General features: G+C 28.6%; 1 protein-coding gene across 1 annotated transcript in view; it reads left to right on the top strand.

The window, feature by feature from the left end:
• LOC147080008 (discoidin domain-containing receptor 2-like) overlaps positions 1 to 18,683 on the top strand; it is a 180,338-nt gene that overhangs the window by 120,641 nt on the left and 41,014 nt on the right. The window contains exon 5 of the mRNA XM_085946206.1: positions 17,946 to 18,085. Coding sequence (XP_085802332.1) covers positions 17,946 to 18,085 — 140 coding nt within the window. The remainder of the gene's footprint in view (positions 1 to 17,945; positions 18,086 to 18,683) is intronic.

The raw sequence follows: 18,683 nt of genomic DNA, 5'->3' as shown, positions 1-18,683 counted from the left end.
AAGAACGCCTAAAAATTGAAAAAAAGCGCCACAATCCTATCAAACAATACCTTTTTGAGTTATAATTATAATTACCACGATATTCCATTTAAATATCTGTAATAAAATCAAGAAATAATAGTTATTTAATACTATTTGAACATTGGTAATAAAATATAGAAATACTATTTAATACCATTTAAATATCATCATTTAAATACTGGTAATAAAATTCAATAGACAATAGTTGCTTCCATTTAAATATCATTCAAATAATGGTAACAAAATTAAGAGATATTTCCATACTATATCATCATAATAATGGAAATAAAGTTAAAAGATTTAGAGATTAAGTTGCTTCCATTTAAATATCATTCAAATAATGGAAATAAAGATAAAAGATTTAGAGATTAAGTTATATTGGATGAAAAGAAAATTTTAATTTATAGAATTATACTATAAATTATTTTTAAAGAGACATTTAAGTTTTACAATCATTCTTGTTGCATTGATAATTAATTTAATTTAATAAGAAATAATTTTTACTTTTAACCATATTAATTTACAGGTTAAATATCATCAAATTACAATTTATAAGAAGAAAAATTATACAATAATTAATTATTATGCATAATTAAGAGAAATCAATATGTTTATATTCATATTGATTAAGTATTTATTTGAAAAACAACTGCGAATCAACGTGTAAAATATGACTATTCATTATGAATATACATTTGTTAGAGAAAAAAGCACGATAAAATTCAACAGGGTTAATTCAATAGAAATTCTGAGAAAGGTACCAAACATATGGGTCTGAGAAGATTAAGCAAGTACTAAACTGATATTCCTTTCGCTCCAGGTCCCAGAAGGCAATTACAGGCTACAAAAAGAACACAATCCAGTACCAACTTGTAATTTATAAACATTTACACTTGTAAAATATTTAAAGAGAAAAAATATATTCGAAAATATGAAAAAAAGAACGACCATATATTTAGTGATAGGAATAATTTGACTTAGGGTTTTCAACTCGACGGTATATACTAACTTACCATTTAGCAAGCTGTCCGTACATTTATAATTAATAGTTAACATAGCAACAAAATATTTAGTTGAGTTTGTGGTCTTTTGTGTCATTTACCGGGATTAACGCAATGAATGGTTCAGTTACTCTCAATAGCATCGAACAACATTTCCTAAACGATTAGACATACTACGACTAATAAAACTATCATGATATTCGCATGATAAACAAAACAAAACCTTCACCGAGGTTATTATACATACAAAAATTAATCAACAATAATGTTTCCAGTTTTAATTGGCTCGGACATCCCTAACTATGGCCCAGTCTTCATGACTACACTATTCTAACATACCATACAATTTTCCGTTACTCTCATACATCATCTACGGCTTCTATTCATCATCTTTTATAGCTCCACCGGTTAGTTAAGCCAAGATCAATCAAAACACAAAAACAATCTCTAAGTCTTTTATATTCCTCCTCTAGATTCAACTGCTTTAACTAAAGAATTCAGCAAAGTTGCTGGATCGATCGGAAGGTATAATTAACAAAGAAATTAAAAAAAGAAAGCTATGAAAATATCATCTGAACCCACAAAAATAATCAAAAACATTACATTAAACGTCCGAAGTTAATTTGTAATTAAGTTTTTGAATTCCACCAGCGAAATTCGAAGCAACAAACACTTTGTCATGTTGTTACCTCTTTGCAAAGAACGAATTTAGTGACACAAAATAAGAAGCATTCAAGCCTCCACCATTGCCTTTTTACAATAAAAACATTTCGAGCAAGAACCTAATTTAGTGACCAATTCCCAGGCTTGTTTCCTATTCTGAGCTCGAAAAAATAGCATACCGTGAGATCACGTAATATATGCCCCATTGAGTAAAGAATCCCCTCTCTATGTTCGCAACTCAATGGTAAGAAATAGAATCGTTGCAACCTAATAAAATTTTCGCGATTTCATAAGCCAACAAACAATCCATAGAAAATACACGAAGGCGCTGGCTAACATAAGTTACACCAGTCTATCCGACATGCCGAGCTACAGAAGAGAAATTGTATAACCTCGTTCAATAAGGTTAAATAACTAGAAATTATCACCATGAACGAGAAAAAAGAGAAAAAAAAAATACCCATGAATCTAGATAACTTCATCAAGCTCTCTACTCTCAAAAAAAAACTTTTAGCAGCATTAAAAATATAAAGAAAATTAACCCATAAGCAAAATTAAACCTTTCTCTCAGAATATAATGTAAGTTATAGAAATAATCCAAACAATATTAGGATTATAACAGTATTGTTAATACAAAACAAAAAATTGACAATCGTACCTGTCAGAATCCACGCAGAAAACCTCTCAACAACCACAACCAAGCAATTAAAACCGATACCTGTCAATATACTGAAATACATTATTTTATAAGTGTTTTTTTATACATTCATTAAGCAAAGTATACCATTTTTTAGGACAACAATTTGTATCAGGTTGCAATTCCATAGTCGAAGCGCCGGAAAGCTGCTGCCTTGAATTCCACAAGTAGACTGTACTTCATTCATAGTACTTCAGGATCGACATTATCAACCTTGAATAAAAAAACAAAAATATGTAGTTTAAAACAGTTTAAACAATTTACATAGAAGATTTATTTAATTAGAGTTAAACCATATTAAAAAGTTTCTATAATATATTGAATAACGGAGAAATGATAAGGTAATTGTTGCAAAGCGCAACGATTATTACAACAAGAATGATAGTTTTGTTTATAGACAGACTTTTAGTCTTTGACATCAATACATACACAAAGAATTGTTAGTAATACAAAATTACTTGTATTTAGTAATACAAAATTACTTGTATTTAGTAATACAAAATTACTTGTATTAACAATGAATCTAAAAAAATAAGTGTCTATACAAAGTATAGAGTTACCCCTTTTGTTGAATAGAAATGAATAAATAACTTTCTTATTAAAAAATATAGTAAGTTCATTTAATTTAAATAGTTTAAATCATTAATTAATGTATTCAATCATTAATTCTTTAGAGTTAAATTAACAATTAAATACTTTTTTTAATATCTTTTATGTGGAATTTTCCAAGTGGTTTTAAATTCATATCTCCCAGAATATACATTACAGGTGAAATCTTTTTAAGTACTATATTTTTAACAAAGCGAGGTGCTAATTTCGACGAAAAGAAATCTATAGCGCTCGATTGAATGAAGTTTTTACGGTAAACAATGTCACCAGTATTATATTGAACAGATTTTTTTCTTAAATTGTAACGTTTTGCATCGTTATTGAAATTATTAAATATTTGCTCTTGAACAATATCAAAAATAATAGGAAGTTCTATTAATTTATTACTGAAGTTATTATAATCAATAGAAATAGGTTGAGCAGAATTTAAATTATCAGGAATTTGATGTGGAAAATGAAATCTTCCATCAAGAATGATTTCTCTACCGTGCATAAGAAAAAATGGCGTATATTTAGTTGCTAAATTGACAGTAGCGTTAAGTGCTGTTTGAACATGAAGTAAATTATCTGCCCATAAACGTTGATTCTTACCTACGAGAATGGCTAATAATGTATTTATAGATTGATTATACCTTTCCACTGTGTTACTTTGTGGTGAATAGTACGCGTTTAGAAAAAGTTTGGGAACATGAAATTTTAATAGAAAACTCTTAAATTCTTTGGAAATGAATTGTCGTCCATTATCGGTGATTATTGTATGAGGTACGCCATATTTTAAAAATACTTCAGATTCTAAAAAATTAATTATAGGTTTTGAAGTAGCCTTTTTCAAAGCTTTTAGCCATACAAATTTTGAAAAAACGTCAACGATTGAAAGAATAAACGTAGAACCATTAATTGCCCTTGGAAAAGGTCCAATCAAATCTATGGAAATTGTTTGTAACGGGCGATCTACTACTTTTGGGTTTGACATTAATCCTGAAGGAGCAGAAGTACAATGCTTGTATTCTTTACAAATTTTACATTTATTAATAAAATTGCATATGTCGCGGAACATACTTGGCCAATAATAATACAACGAAATTCTTTTGAATGTTTTATACATTCCTAAATGCGCGAAATTTACGTCAGTATGGATATCATTTATAATTTTAATTCTCTCAGTTAATTTTACACACTCCTTCCAATTATTGTCATTAAAAGGTAGATCACTCGCTTGAAATCTAAATAACTTATCATTCACAATTTTGTAACGATGAAATTTAATAGTACCGTCACGACAACCTTGATAAGTGGAGTCAAACCAGGGGTCGGTAACACTATCAGGATTATTAGTTAACGCTGAAATTTCCTGAATATTTATTCGGGACAAAACATCAGGTACAATATTTAACTTACCGGGTCTATGTTTAATGTCAAAATCTAATTGTAAGAGCGTCGTAGACCATCTAGCCAATCTACCAGAAGCATTTTTTAATGAAATTAACCATTTTAAACTTGAATGGTCAGTATGAATAGTAAAGTGACAGCCATCTATGTATTGTCTGAAATGATGGACTGATTCTATAATAGCCAAAAGCTCTCTCTCCGTCACTGTGTAATTACGCTGTGCTTTGGATAGAGTTCTTGAGAAGAACGCAATCGGGTGTTCGCCATCCTCAAACTCTTGAGTTAAGACCGCCCCTATGCCGTAATTACTTGCATCAGTATGTAAAGAAAACTCCAATTCAAAATTTGGACAAGCAAGAACAGGTGCTGTTATAAGTGCCTGTTTTAGTGACTCAAATGCTAATTGTGCATCTGGTGACCATTTAAAATTAGAAATACCACCTTTTATACCAGTTAGTTTAGTTAAAGGTGCAGAAATAGTAGAAAAATTATTTATAAATCTTCGATAATAACTACATAAACCAACAAATGATTTAATATCTTTCGAAGACTTGGGTATTGGAAAATTCTTAACACAATCTAATTTAATAGGATCGCACTGCAAACCTTTTTCATTTACAATATAACCCAAAAATTTTAATTCTGATTTACAAAATTCGGATTTCTTAAAATTAATTGTTAAACCAGAATTTTTTAATTTAGTATACACTCGCTCAAGCAAAACCAAATGCTCCTTAAAATTATTAGAAATTATTAAAATATCATCCAAATAACAAAATACTCTGTTTTCGAATTCCGGACCAAATAATTGATCGGCTAAACGTTGCATTATGTTAGCTGAATTACGAAGGCCAAAAGGGGTTGTTATAAATTCGAATAAACCACGTCTCGGTACTACAAATGCTGTCTTCTCACATGAATCAGAAGAGAGCGGCAGTTGCCAAAACGCTTTTGATAAATCTATAGAGGAAATAAATTTAGCATCACGAAGGTGATCTAATATTTGAGATATATAAGGAAGTGGATAGTTATCAGATTTAGTTACACAGTTCAATTTTCTAGAATCTAAACAAAGACGACCAGAACCATCTTTCTTTGAAACAATTAAAATAGGATTAGACCAACTAGACGAAGAATGTCTCACGACTCCCATCGTCAACATTTCATCTAATTGTTTTTCAACGAGTTGCTGTTTTACAGGTGATAAAGGATAATAACGTTGTTGAATTGGAGGACCAGTTGTAATAATTTCATGTGAAACAAGGTGAGTTCTACCCAATCCAATCTTTTCAAATGAAATTGAATGAAATTTGTTTTTAATAGCTTCTAATTCAAGTAGTTGTTCATTTGAAATTGTTATGTTATTTAAAGTACATACAGAATTTAATATATTTATTTTGGTTATTTGAAGAATATCGGGTCCAATGTTAAACGTGTGCCAGAAATCAATACCTAGAATTAATTCTGGATAAATATTTGGCATTACTATGAATTTAAAGTTATGAGTATTATTTTTATATGTAATAGGTAACGTGATTTCTCCTTTAGCACGCTGAGAACGGCCATTAACTGCTTTAATGTGCATTCGAGAAGGTAAAATCTTTTGCCGAAAAGCATCTAATTTTGACAAAATACTTTCACTAATACAACTTATGGTGGCACCGGAATCCAATAATCCAACCAAAGTTGCATTAATCAAGGTAATTTCTATAAAAGGTCGAGGATCAACCTCTTTTTCAGGAAAGAATGTTGCAATAAAATTTGTATCATAAAAATTAGTGACTTGTTTTAACCAAGACGTCCACTCCAATTTTTGTTGTGCTAAGGTTGGTTTGTACCTGTTGCACGCTGATCGTTTTTTGAATAAGTTTGAATTTTTGTTATACCCTTTGCTAAGCAATCTGGGCAATTTTTAGATGTTGTATGCGTTTTCCTGCATACAAAACAAATTGGATACTTAATTTTATTACAGCTAGTAAAATGGTGTCCTTCTTCAAGGCACTTTAAACATTTAATAATATAGTTAACTCTGCCAGAACCATTCGCAACCTCTTGATTATTTACTACGGCAATATTGCTTTTGAATTCATTGCTGTTTTTAGATGTGTTTGGTGTCACTTTTGGACCAATTATCAAATCAACTTTTCTACAACTATCAATTAGCTGCGAATAATTTTGTACATTGCTTGTCATCACAAAGTTTTGATATCTAGGTAATAATCCCTGCTGAATTATTATCAGTGCCTCTTCAATAGTCATGCGATTACTTAAGCGACTTGCCATCGCTCTAATTTTTAGAATGTAATCAGAGACTAGCTCATCGCTACCCTGTTTGGTTAATTGGATAGTATTCATTAGTTCACTAATAACGTGAACACTCTCAAATTGAACATAAAGCGCTTTCTTTAACTGAGCCCAATCTTTGAACTCGTCATTCGCTAACCTGAACCAGACGGAAGCGTTACCTTTCAAAAGGTCAGGAAAACAGGACACTAATATATGCTCCGGAGTTTTTCTACTTTTAAGTAGCTCCTCGACACGTTGAATGAAGTTATGTACGCTCGTTTTTCCATCATACGAAACGTTATAATTTTTAAGTAAATATTTTTCGTGATTAATGGAAGTTTCATTTTTCACTACTTTATGAGATAATAAAGAATTGTTCCAAGACTCAGCTTGTTCCTGCATTAAAGCTAATTTCTCATTTGGTACTAGACCTCTATTTATTAAAGCCAATCTCAAAATTGGAGCCTTCCAGGTTTGATTCATTGGAATGGCCAACTGTTGGTTCTCCATATTGATTTAAGATTAGTTTTACTAAAAAAAGATTTAAAATTAATTATTTCAAATATTCTAAAGGCAAGAAAAAAGATTAAATTGGCAGCACTGAACAATAATCAACGTAAGATAATATTAAATAATAATTGTCGATAACGAAAAATATAGACAATTATAATTTATGCTTAAAATTAAGACCTAGCATTGGTTAAGCGAGCATATACAGAATTATTTATTGTACTGAATATATGTACAATATTATAAAATATAGCTGTGAAACACTTCGTTTCACAACAGCTTGGACAAACCTATTCAAAAATATTGAATAAAATTGGTTCGTACACAAAAAATTAAAATATTTCGCTGGTTGTCAATTATTAAGTAGGTATATAAGCTGAAAATTACAATTTTATTTATACTACATTAATAAAATTTGTTGAAATTGTTTAAATGACCAATGGACGTTAAATGAATTTCAATATAGAATTAAAATCACAACACTTGAAAATTTCAAATGTGAATCATAAAAAGAGATAGATTGTAAAACTATCAATAATTAAACAAACAAATATTATTTTGCTTGGTAATTTTATTAATTTATTTTAAATATGAGTAAGTACTTTTAATGTTGAGAAGAAGAAGAAAAAAAAAATTATTATAGCATTACTAAAAGTTCAATAAAAACAATTCCAATCAATTCTATTTCAATTTACTTAGCTTTTTCAGTTATTTTTCATCCAGTTGTGCTGAGAAATGTAGATTTTCTCTTCAAGATCGAAGATCCAATCAGTGCAGAGAAATGTAGAAGTGAAGTGAAGTAAAGAAGTAGTTGTAGTATCGATGTCGATGATCTCGTTGTCTCATCAATCACAATACGAACAGTTGAAAAAACCTGAAAACAGTATTTGGCATAGCGTTTTTCAGTTATTTGTAAAAAAAACGAGTTTTAAATCATTAATTTCAAAAACACTAAAACAATATAAATTTACAAAAAAAAATTATTAAGAAGTTAACTTTAAACAATTTGAATTTGTTTAGATAGGCATTTTTTGCTCTAAAAAACATATAAATACTCCATTATCTTGAAACAAGATTATAAATCATTCCCATATCCCGAAAAAAATAACCAAACATTTATGATATGAAAAGAAATCAATCCACAAAAATAAAAAATATTATTTCTCAAACACTCACTTATTTGTGTGTTTGGGATAGCAACAAGACATTCTATGTACTTGTCGGATTCGGCCGGGTTTATTATTTACTATTTATTATATACTAGCTCACTAACCACATAGCATACAGAGAATAAGTACGTACAAATTGCAAGATTCTAATTTCGAATTTAATTATCATAGGATAATTTAGAAGGAGACAACAAAATTTATGATTTCTCTTTCTAAAGTATTTTATAATTTATGTAAAAATTTATGTAGGTATATACTATGGAACAAATTTGGCAACATTGTAAATTGGTAATTTTCCATTAAAATAATGGCATTTTTAACAAATTTTAGGTTTTGCAAATGGCGGAGTTAATTTCTCTTTTCTGAAAATAATTTAACAAAATTAATAATGAATTTTTTATATATCGACTGATTTGAAATTGAAAAAAATATGACTTTATTTAACCGGATTACGATGAAATTATATCTGCTTGATCATTTCCCCAAAACACAAAGATAAGATTTAATGGTTTTTCTTCATTTATATCTTTTTCCAAACAAAAAAACTTGGAAGACAAATCGAGTAGGTACAACTAACAACAAAAACTAAAAACAAGCGGGAATTCATGTAAGTAGGTATTATAAATGCTTCTACAATGAACTCAACAATATCGTTTGCATAATATAATTTTGTTTACAAGAAATATACACGTGCGTGATTTGAAGTCAATGCATTATTTCGACACGGGTATTGAAAACAACAAGACAAAATACGTTTTGAAACAAAGATCAATCTTCTTTGGTTTGAAACAATTTGAAATACAACGTTTTATTGTGTGGCGCGTCGTATTTCACAAGACAAAAAAATGCGTAAATATTAACGAAGTCGTCAACAAAAAATTTATTACGTTCAAGTCTCGGCGTTTTTATCGCGTGAGAAAGAATGACTAGGTAATAATAAGAATGAACAGAAAGAACTGTAGTCTATAATATTATTGAATATTATGAAATATAATATAGATTTTTTTTAATTATAGTACTCACCGTGAAATTTCTTGAATAAAACAACAAAATTGACTATGCAAATTGTAGTGTTTTGTAAGAAGGCACAAACTGAACTGGATTCATAACCAAAATGGCGTATGCTTTTATAATTATAATATTACTAATCATAGTAATTTTAGTTCAGAAAATGGCTACCTCCTTATTAACGGAAATAGCTTTAAAATTTTAATGGCAGCTATGAACATTACCATAAATTTAGTAATTATATCATATTTAATAATAATACTAAAATAGTTGAAAATTAACTAATTCTTATCGAATTTGACAAATTTGAATCAATTTAACAACCAGCTAACATTTAAATCAATTTACTTCATACTTTTCATGTTTTAATGAAAAGTATGTAGCAAAACAAACTTTATAATAAGTTTTTATAAGTAGGTAGGTATGCATTGAATGTCAAAAAACGTAAAAGAAATACGAATCACATAAAATTCATGCAATAGGTAATATACAATAATAAGCAGATTGTCAACATAAATGAAATATAGCATGGAATATAATATAAAATATAATACAATATAATAGGTAATAATTAATTCAAAAGTATTGTACCAAGTAACACATCTCAAAGTTTAAAAGTCGAAACAAATTTACAGTGACATTTTATGAAATGAAAAAAACTTTCCTTACACAAAATTATTATAACAGAAACACGTTTGTAGTAAATTTTATACTAAAAAGTGCCATACGCGTTGTCGCGCCAATTGTCATAATAGAAAATGGGTAAAGTGTGTTAAATGTAAATAGTTAGTATGAATGATAGTAAAAGAAGTTTAATAATTATAATGCACAATTATTAAACATTGAGTGCCAACTAATTCAATCAATAAAACATGAAATATTTAATCTCACAGCTTATAAGATTCGGCTTTCTGCCAACTTAACCCTGTGTAAAGAATGCCTTATAAATCATTTATCTACCTCAAATAAAATGTCATTTGTAAACTCGTTGAAATATTAAATTATAATTTTTGGGCGCCTTGAAAGATTTGTAATTACAAATTAAATATAACAGTATAAAAATAAGAACACAGCTAATCGTGAAAAGTGTTATTTAATTACACAAACCATTGAAATTTAAAAACATACTAAAACAAATACAGATTTTTAATACAACTTTGAGAAGCGTTTACTTGGTATGGACATAGAGCATTTGTTGGAAGATGGTAATTATTACTTAACTTTATGTTTAAATTGTGATGGCTGGAACTTCATCTTGGCTGGAATTATGAACTGCGAATCCTTCTCCCTGTCCGAAAGGAAGTAACTACAAATGGCGTTGAAACTGTATCTAATTGTTAAACAAGCACGTCCGATCGGTACTGAATCTAATCTCGGAGTGAGGATCTTGTGGGCGGAAATAAGTTATTTGTAAACAAGACGCTTTCAAAAAGGCGGGAAGAAACCCGATTGGCCTATTTTTAACCGTCATTGTCTTGGAAACAAGGGTTGACACACATTTTTTAACAAGGTTGTGCCAAATTTTGTTATTTAATTAACATTATTTATTTTAATATCTGCGTTTGAAATGTAGCCATGTTACGTGAAATGTAACATGACAGTGCATTTTAAACGCTTTTCGAAGACGAAACCTTTTTTTTACAAGTATAACGTATTAGATACATACATATTATTTTAGATCTAAATACATGTTAAAAAAATAATATGAGAAAAATGACTCAAATCCACGTTCCACAGCTTCAGATAAGAATATTTTTACATTCTGCCACCATAGTATAACGAACAATCCATCCGTTGCAATTGTTTTCACTAAATTATTTCTAAATGATCAAAATGTTTCTTATTAATTTTAAATTCTTTTTATAACCGCAAAAAAGATTGTTAATCTTTTTGTCCTGCCTATTAGTAGGACCCCAGACTGTACGCGCCATGTACTTCGTCGTCGGACAAAGGAAATCAACAGGTCATTCAGAGCCATTTCCATAATAGTCCCGCACTCTGCCAAGTAGTGATAAATGTAACGCTTTTGGACAATTGGACAACAGTACTCCAGTTGATTTGCTATAGAGTTGACAACATCAAAAACGATTGTTGTATTTGATTAATTTTATTGTATTAACTTGGTGAAATTACTTTTCATTTACAGTCCGACAATAGGATCTAGGTAATAACCGAAAGTCACTGGAGTCGAAGTGAAATTAACTAAGCAGGATGGGAGTTTTAACACATTGATTGACAAGAAGATCTTGTTCGACAGTACCACATATTATTAAAGTCTTTTAATAGTTCATAAATTTAATCGTGTTGTATTTAAACAATACAATGACTACCTAATAATAAATCATTGATGTTATTATATTAGTATGCAACAACGAAATTAATTCAAATGTATTTTCTCTATGTCACTTTACAGCCGTTTAATTGAATTACATAAATGTTTTTTTCTTTTTATCAATTTCGTAATTAATATTCTTAACCAGTTGGGATTCAAACTTAGAATAATTTTATATTAATATATTATTACTAGGCTTTTATTATTTAATATTCGCATTAACTAAGAAGCTAACGTAAAATAAACAAAATAATTATTATGTAACAATACAAATTCTTTGGAAAATAGAGTGCTACGCTGCACATCATCTCATGCTACGATACTCTACGGCGTAGAGGTTATATTATTCATATTGAAAAACACTATTTTGTAATAATTATGTAATTATTACAAAATTAATAATGTAAAAATATATGATAAGCTTCCTCAGTCAGATAAACAATTTTAAATATCAGTGAAAACAATATAATCATTTATATTTTGTTGACGAAATATAAATCATTTAAATATATTATTAGAATAGTAAATTTAAAAATTATATGCGATACTATTGATTGACAGCTGTTAGTTACACTTTTAATTCTGTTTGGTGTTATTATATTAAAATGGCAATCGATTATGATACGTATTATTAAAAATATTTATAATAGGATAAAGTTTTATAATACAATCTTATAATTTCAATTTGTTAACAAATCTTATTAGTAGATTAACCTTTCTGCTAAAATCAAATGTATTTAACAATATTTAGGTTACTATAACCTATCGAAGGGTCCTTAATATCGATAAAAAAGCTTTCATAAAAATATCTAACGGCCCATAAAAACCGTGAGATTGGATTTTTTTAGTATACGAAAGTTTTATTTAATATTATAATTTTTAAAAAAATATTGATACACATTGCGATCATTATTATTCAAGAACGCAGGTCACAAAACTTTTAACGGCTCCATATTTATTTAATTAAAAAAGTTTTTATGTGGAAAAGTTTCAATGTATACTTTGCCTGGAAAGATTTCCACCTGGCCAACTTTGGAAATGGCTGTCATAACCTGCAAACGGTCAAAGATTTTAAATACACTTTTCATGCTATTTCCATTCTTGTGTTTAATTAATTTTTACATTTTATCTGACGCTATGAATAAGGGGATTTTTTGGATAATTAATAACAATGAAATCTTTTAAAAATAATATCCAATATTTCTCTACATTATCAATACACAAAGCGTGGTATTTCTTTATCGGTTGCTAATGTGCTAGTAAAATTAAAATATTGTGGTAATAGTTGTATATTACCATAATCAATGTTGGGCTTCATCCAGTGAAAATTATTATGGTAGGTCACATCAAACATAATTATGCCATCATTTCAGTACTTGAACTTTACTGTGAACCGCGGTTCTCGAGATATGATGAACAGGTAGCCGTTTGATATTTTTAATAATACCTAACATAAATTATTTGACTAAATACTCTTAATATAATATTAACTATTTTATTCCATGTAAGTAATTACTCGTATGTATTGTACCTTGATTATTTTTATATAAATTAATTATATTTTTACTGCCGAAAGAAGGAGGTTAAAATAGTTTTTGTCCAAGTTACTAGTATTTATTCGGTGACCACTATCATATTAGTTGTTTAACTTCCATTTGAGTAAAAATCAGTTGTATCCACATGTAAAGCGCTTAATTTCAAATCCCTTTAAAATGGTTTGTGAAAAAAATTGAGTTAGATACGTATTTAGATGGATATTTTGGTTACCTATATGATGGCCAAAGATTGAACTTTAAAAAATGCAAAAACCGTCAATACGTATGATCAAAAATTAGGGTAAATTTCAAAACTCGCTGAAATGGTTGGGTATGTTTTTCAATTTCCCCTAAAATGGAAAGCCAAAATACTCTTTAGAATGTAACGAAATAAAAAATAAAAACATAAAGTTCACAGATTTAAAAGATATAAGTTTTTATCATTTTTTCAAAACTACCTAAAATCGATTTAGGGGCTTTTGAAACTTGGTGCTTCATGTAATTAATTATAAATATTGCAATTAATAGGATTCTCTAATGTACGTTTACTGTACGACAACATTATTTAGGCGACAACAGGAAGTCGCCCTTGTCGCGAATAGAATATTTCACAGTATTGTCATTTTTTGAGAAAACATATCCCGCGAAATTAGGTTTTAAGTTTATATCAATTCTATTCTCAGTAAGTTTATAAGTACATTAATTTATACGTCTAATTATTTATTATATCAATAGATTTTTTTTTTCAAATAATTTCACCTCTTAATTATTACTATTATATTAGGTTAATTAATACAGCGTAATTATTGAATTTGGAAGGAAATGTATCATTGAACCCACATTAACTGATAATATTGCTGCAGGTATTTATTAATTAAATAACTAGAACACAAATTATGACTAAAAAAGTAGAAGTGAAAGATATAACATATTCAATTTTATATTGATGACCCAATCACATGTTTTATAATTCACAAATGATGTCTTTATATCGTATTTTTAGTAAAATTGTTGTAGAAACACATACTGTGAAAATAATTTTCTATAAATTAAATTATATCCACCTTACATAAATTTTCAAACAATATGTACCTACCTACTTATCGGTTTAAAAATACAAGGACAATTCATTAACTAACTAATGATCATTTATACTTAATTATTATACGTCTAAAAATATTAATAAAATAGATTACGATACACATAACTTTATAATATACAAACATAATTTCCAGTATTTGGGGAAATATTTCTAGTATTACAACACTGAATTTTGACATACCTGACATGACAGGAACCCGTAAAATGGGCTTGTTGAAAGTATTTTATAGGCTCACCTTTTAAATACGACTCTTTTTCTTTTTCGCAATAAATCAAATGTTTACTGATAATAATTCGAACATCATTTCGTATTGTGTTAGACATCTTTTGAATATAAAAAGCTTCAAATTACGTAAATTGATAGATGCGTCCAATACGAAGTGTCAAAAATGCAATGAATAATTTGGGGGCGTTCCTAATTTGAAACCGGAAGTTCGATTAGCTATACTGGATGGGATTGTAGTTCACAGATTTGCCACGTAGCCAAGATGAAGTTGCCGGACAATAGTGATAAATATTTTTAAAAACCATAAAGTTCTCTGAAAACTTATCAAGATGTTATGAGTACCTTATGAGGTAGAGTAGTGGAGCAAGAAGGGCAATTCATTTCAGACTATTTTTATAGTCATAAAACAGTATTCTGTATTTATAAAAAAAAATAATTTGTATGGTAGTGTCTTCATAAATTATATAATTGTAGTATTTTTAGTTTCAATCTTTTCAAATCTTAAAAATGTCGTTATTATAGTTATTCATAAATGCATCCATAAAAAACTAACATCCAATCTTGACAATGCATACAATGCATATTATAAAAACTGATTGTACTACAATATTGGCATACCATTATAATACTTAAGTAACTAGTTCTGTTAAAAGTATGCAAGTCCCATGAATTGAAGTCCTTACGCCATCTAAAACTTTAAATTAATGTGATGTTTAGATAAAGTAACTAGTCAGTATGTAAGTGTTATTGCAATACATAAACATTACATACATCCATTGAATACGCCTCTTAAATGACATGCATTGTTTACCTCGTCTCTATGTAACAAAGACATAAGACTAAATCTCAGACGGCGTGTCATAAAACTTTAAACTGATTGAAAAGTCGCTGCCTTTGATACGTCATATTAAAATGTCACAATATGTGGAATTACAGCGATGTTTAGCATTAAAATGACGTTACATAGAATACATCTTGGACCTGTAAATATACCTAACTAGAATATTTTATACAAAGATTTTTACAAACTTATAATGGTAAATAATATTACTGTTACAGTGTTTATGTCACTTTAAAATTATTTTTGATGAAAAGGAGATTTCAAGAAATCTAAAACCACGGTCTCAACAAAGCGTCTTTACGTTATTTATAGATACCCTTTATTTACCAAGCCGCTTAATAAAACACTAATGAGTATATATCTAGTGCAGGGATGGCAAACCTATGGCACGCGAGCCTATGGCATGATTTTGAATGGCACGCGAATGTTTCATTTTGAAGACAAAAGAAATAACTGTTTTATATATATTTAAAAAATGTTTTTTTTTATTTTAAAGTTTTACAAATAATGTCATACTTCCAAATATATAATATATAAATAGTACTTAATAAGTACTTACTTATAATGTAATTTAAAAAAAAATGACGATATAGCCATGCGTATTTTTTCGGTTTTTCATATAATGTTTAGGTATCAATCGATGTGCAAATGGAAACGTCGAAATTCACGCATAAATAAAATGACAAATCGCGTTGTATAAAAAATTGAAGGGAAATCATTTTACATTGTAAATATGCGATTTCATAGGTCGGTCCTTGGGATCGGGGAATTAAAAATAAAAATATTCAATCTACAAACCTTATGAAATTAATTATTGGCAGTTATTCAAATATAATAATGGAAAACCGTTGAGTGATGGAGAATATAATATGAAAGAAGAGTGGTTTAAATGCTTCCACGATCTTTTTGAGTAATTTGAAAATAAGGAAAAAATATTCAAAGAATAAAAGATATGCCTTCGGCTAGAAATGCGGTGAAAGATATAATATCAATAACTTAATTTAACCATTTTAATAGAATTCTTAAAAACTATATTTTTAGAAAACTTAAAAAAAAAATTTCGCCATAATAAAACTGCTTGCACGTCAGACAGTCGAAAAATATTATTTAGGAAATTCTGGCACGCGTACGTAAAAAGGTTTGCCAACCCTGTTCTAGTGGGTATATAATATTGCAGGTGTTTTCAAAGTTATGTATGTTCAATATATTCACAAAATCTTGTGAATTATTCGTTGAATAAAAGAAATGGTTTATTAAAAATTGTTAGCAAGTTCAAGTAGACGTTATTACTAAAATATTTAGCGATAGCCGGGGGTCGGTTAGTAATAAAACCTAAATACCTGCATTTATTATGTTGACATTTAAAAATATATATTGATCATAAATATTGTAGAACAAGTGATTTTTTACAAATAATTTGAATATATTGATACCTTTAACTAAAACCCTCAAAATTTTATCAAGTGCAAATAATTCCGGCTGCAGGAAAAGCTTCTTAAATTCAATGCTTGTACAGTCACTTGTAACGGATGGTTTATATTTCGAAATAATATTATGATAATAATTCATCGCGACAATTACATATATAAATATATTTGATGAAATTTGTCTTATTATTTTTTCACCTCTATTGGATTCAATCAATATATTTGCATTTTAGCAGCACATAACTTATAATTCATTAAAAAAAAACGTAAACGAGTGTGCTTTCTTAATACCAAAAGATCCGGTATTTTGGATTTTTAAAACCGGTATTTCGGTATTGATAAATACTGGAATACCGGTTTTGAAATAGCGATATTGCAATCTCTACACATAAACCGATAGTCAATAATAACGCGATTTGATAAGCATTTCATGTAGGACCTACTAGTTGAAATTGTCATAATTAGATAGGAGGATCGTAGCATAATTAATTGGTTAACGCACAGTTGACGCGATACCAGTGGTTATGCTATACTGTCGAGCATCGTATTTTTTCAAATATGATTTTTGTCTAGTGGGTATATTATATCTGTGGTGTTTTCAAGTTATGTATGTTGAAATACTAATGAAATTGAACTTATTATTACAATAAACTGACAAGTTAATACCGTTATCTCTTTTATATTAATTTGTATACTGAATAAATTTAAACATCTTATTATTTTCTAATGCCATTATTGATAATATTTTACCTCTTTAAACTCCATGGACTTATCTAACTATCTTATTAAAACTTGAGAGACAAGCTGATTTTTTGGAAATAAGAATCCTTTTTCAGTCCAGTTTAACCTACATGTTTTTTTTTCATTTTAAATTATTTATTTTTGCTGCATTGGCCAAAATTTTTGCGTGTTTTAAATTTGGCAGTTTACCTCTCGGCCTTAGATTTAACTCTGAAAGAAAAAATATGTTTTCTCAGATAACATAATATTAAAGATAAGTGCCGAAATAAATACTGGAAAATATCGTCGTTTTTTCCTTGAAAAAATAGATAAACACTGTTAGCGCATATATGACAAATTTATTGTAAAGATTAAGGCCGTAACTCATTGTATCTATTTATTTTTCGCAGGTTACGAGTGGGTCGGCTGGAGGAACGACACGATCGGAGTGATTGGCCGCTACGTCGAAATTGTTTTCGAGTTCTCCGAGATCAGAAATTTTACTCTGATGCTACTACATACGAACAACATGTACTCCAAATACATACAGGTGAAACTTTATTCTATTTTATTTTAGATTACATTTTAGGCATACACTGTATGCTAAATAGATGGTTTGCTAAATTAAATAGGTGTATATTTAATCTGTTTAACTCAACCAACAGGATCAATCACAGAGGATAAGAATACTTATACCTATTATAGAAAACAAAAATATGTGATAATCTCAATAACAGATGGACACAAAGAGCACAATAAATCAAATTAAATTACAACATCAAATATTAGGTACCTACAGCCAGTAGCGAAGGGTGAAGGTAGGCCTGATCCGCCATAAATAGTCGATATTAAGCTATGTTAGTCATACGTATTTGTTTGCATTGAACTAAAAGTACAATAATAATTTACAGATGTTGTAGTTTTTAAAAATCAATAGAACCAAACCATAATAGTTTTGGTATACTTTGGGCGATACGACGAAATTGTGCATAATTTTCATTCATACTTAATTGTTTTCGTTGGATAAAGAATACACATTACACATGTTGTTGGTTATTTTTTTTTAATTTATGAAACCTTGCCGAAAGCAAACTACAATAGATAAAAATATTAGTCTATCTATAAAATATCCAAAATAATGTATGATT

This window comes from Rhyacophila brunnea, unplaced genomic scaffold, assembly GCF_057557595.1.
Source record: "Rhyacophila brunnea isolate RB1 unplaced genomic scaffold, BYU_Rbru_1.0 scaffold_1, whole genome shotgun sequence".
NCBI classification, from domain to species: domain Eukaryota; kingdom Metazoa; phylum Arthropoda; class Insecta; order Trichoptera; family Rhyacophilidae; genus Rhyacophila; species Rhyacophila brunnea.
Note: the sequence above shows the minus strand (reverse complement) of the source record. Positions and strands in the feature narration are given on the sequence as shown.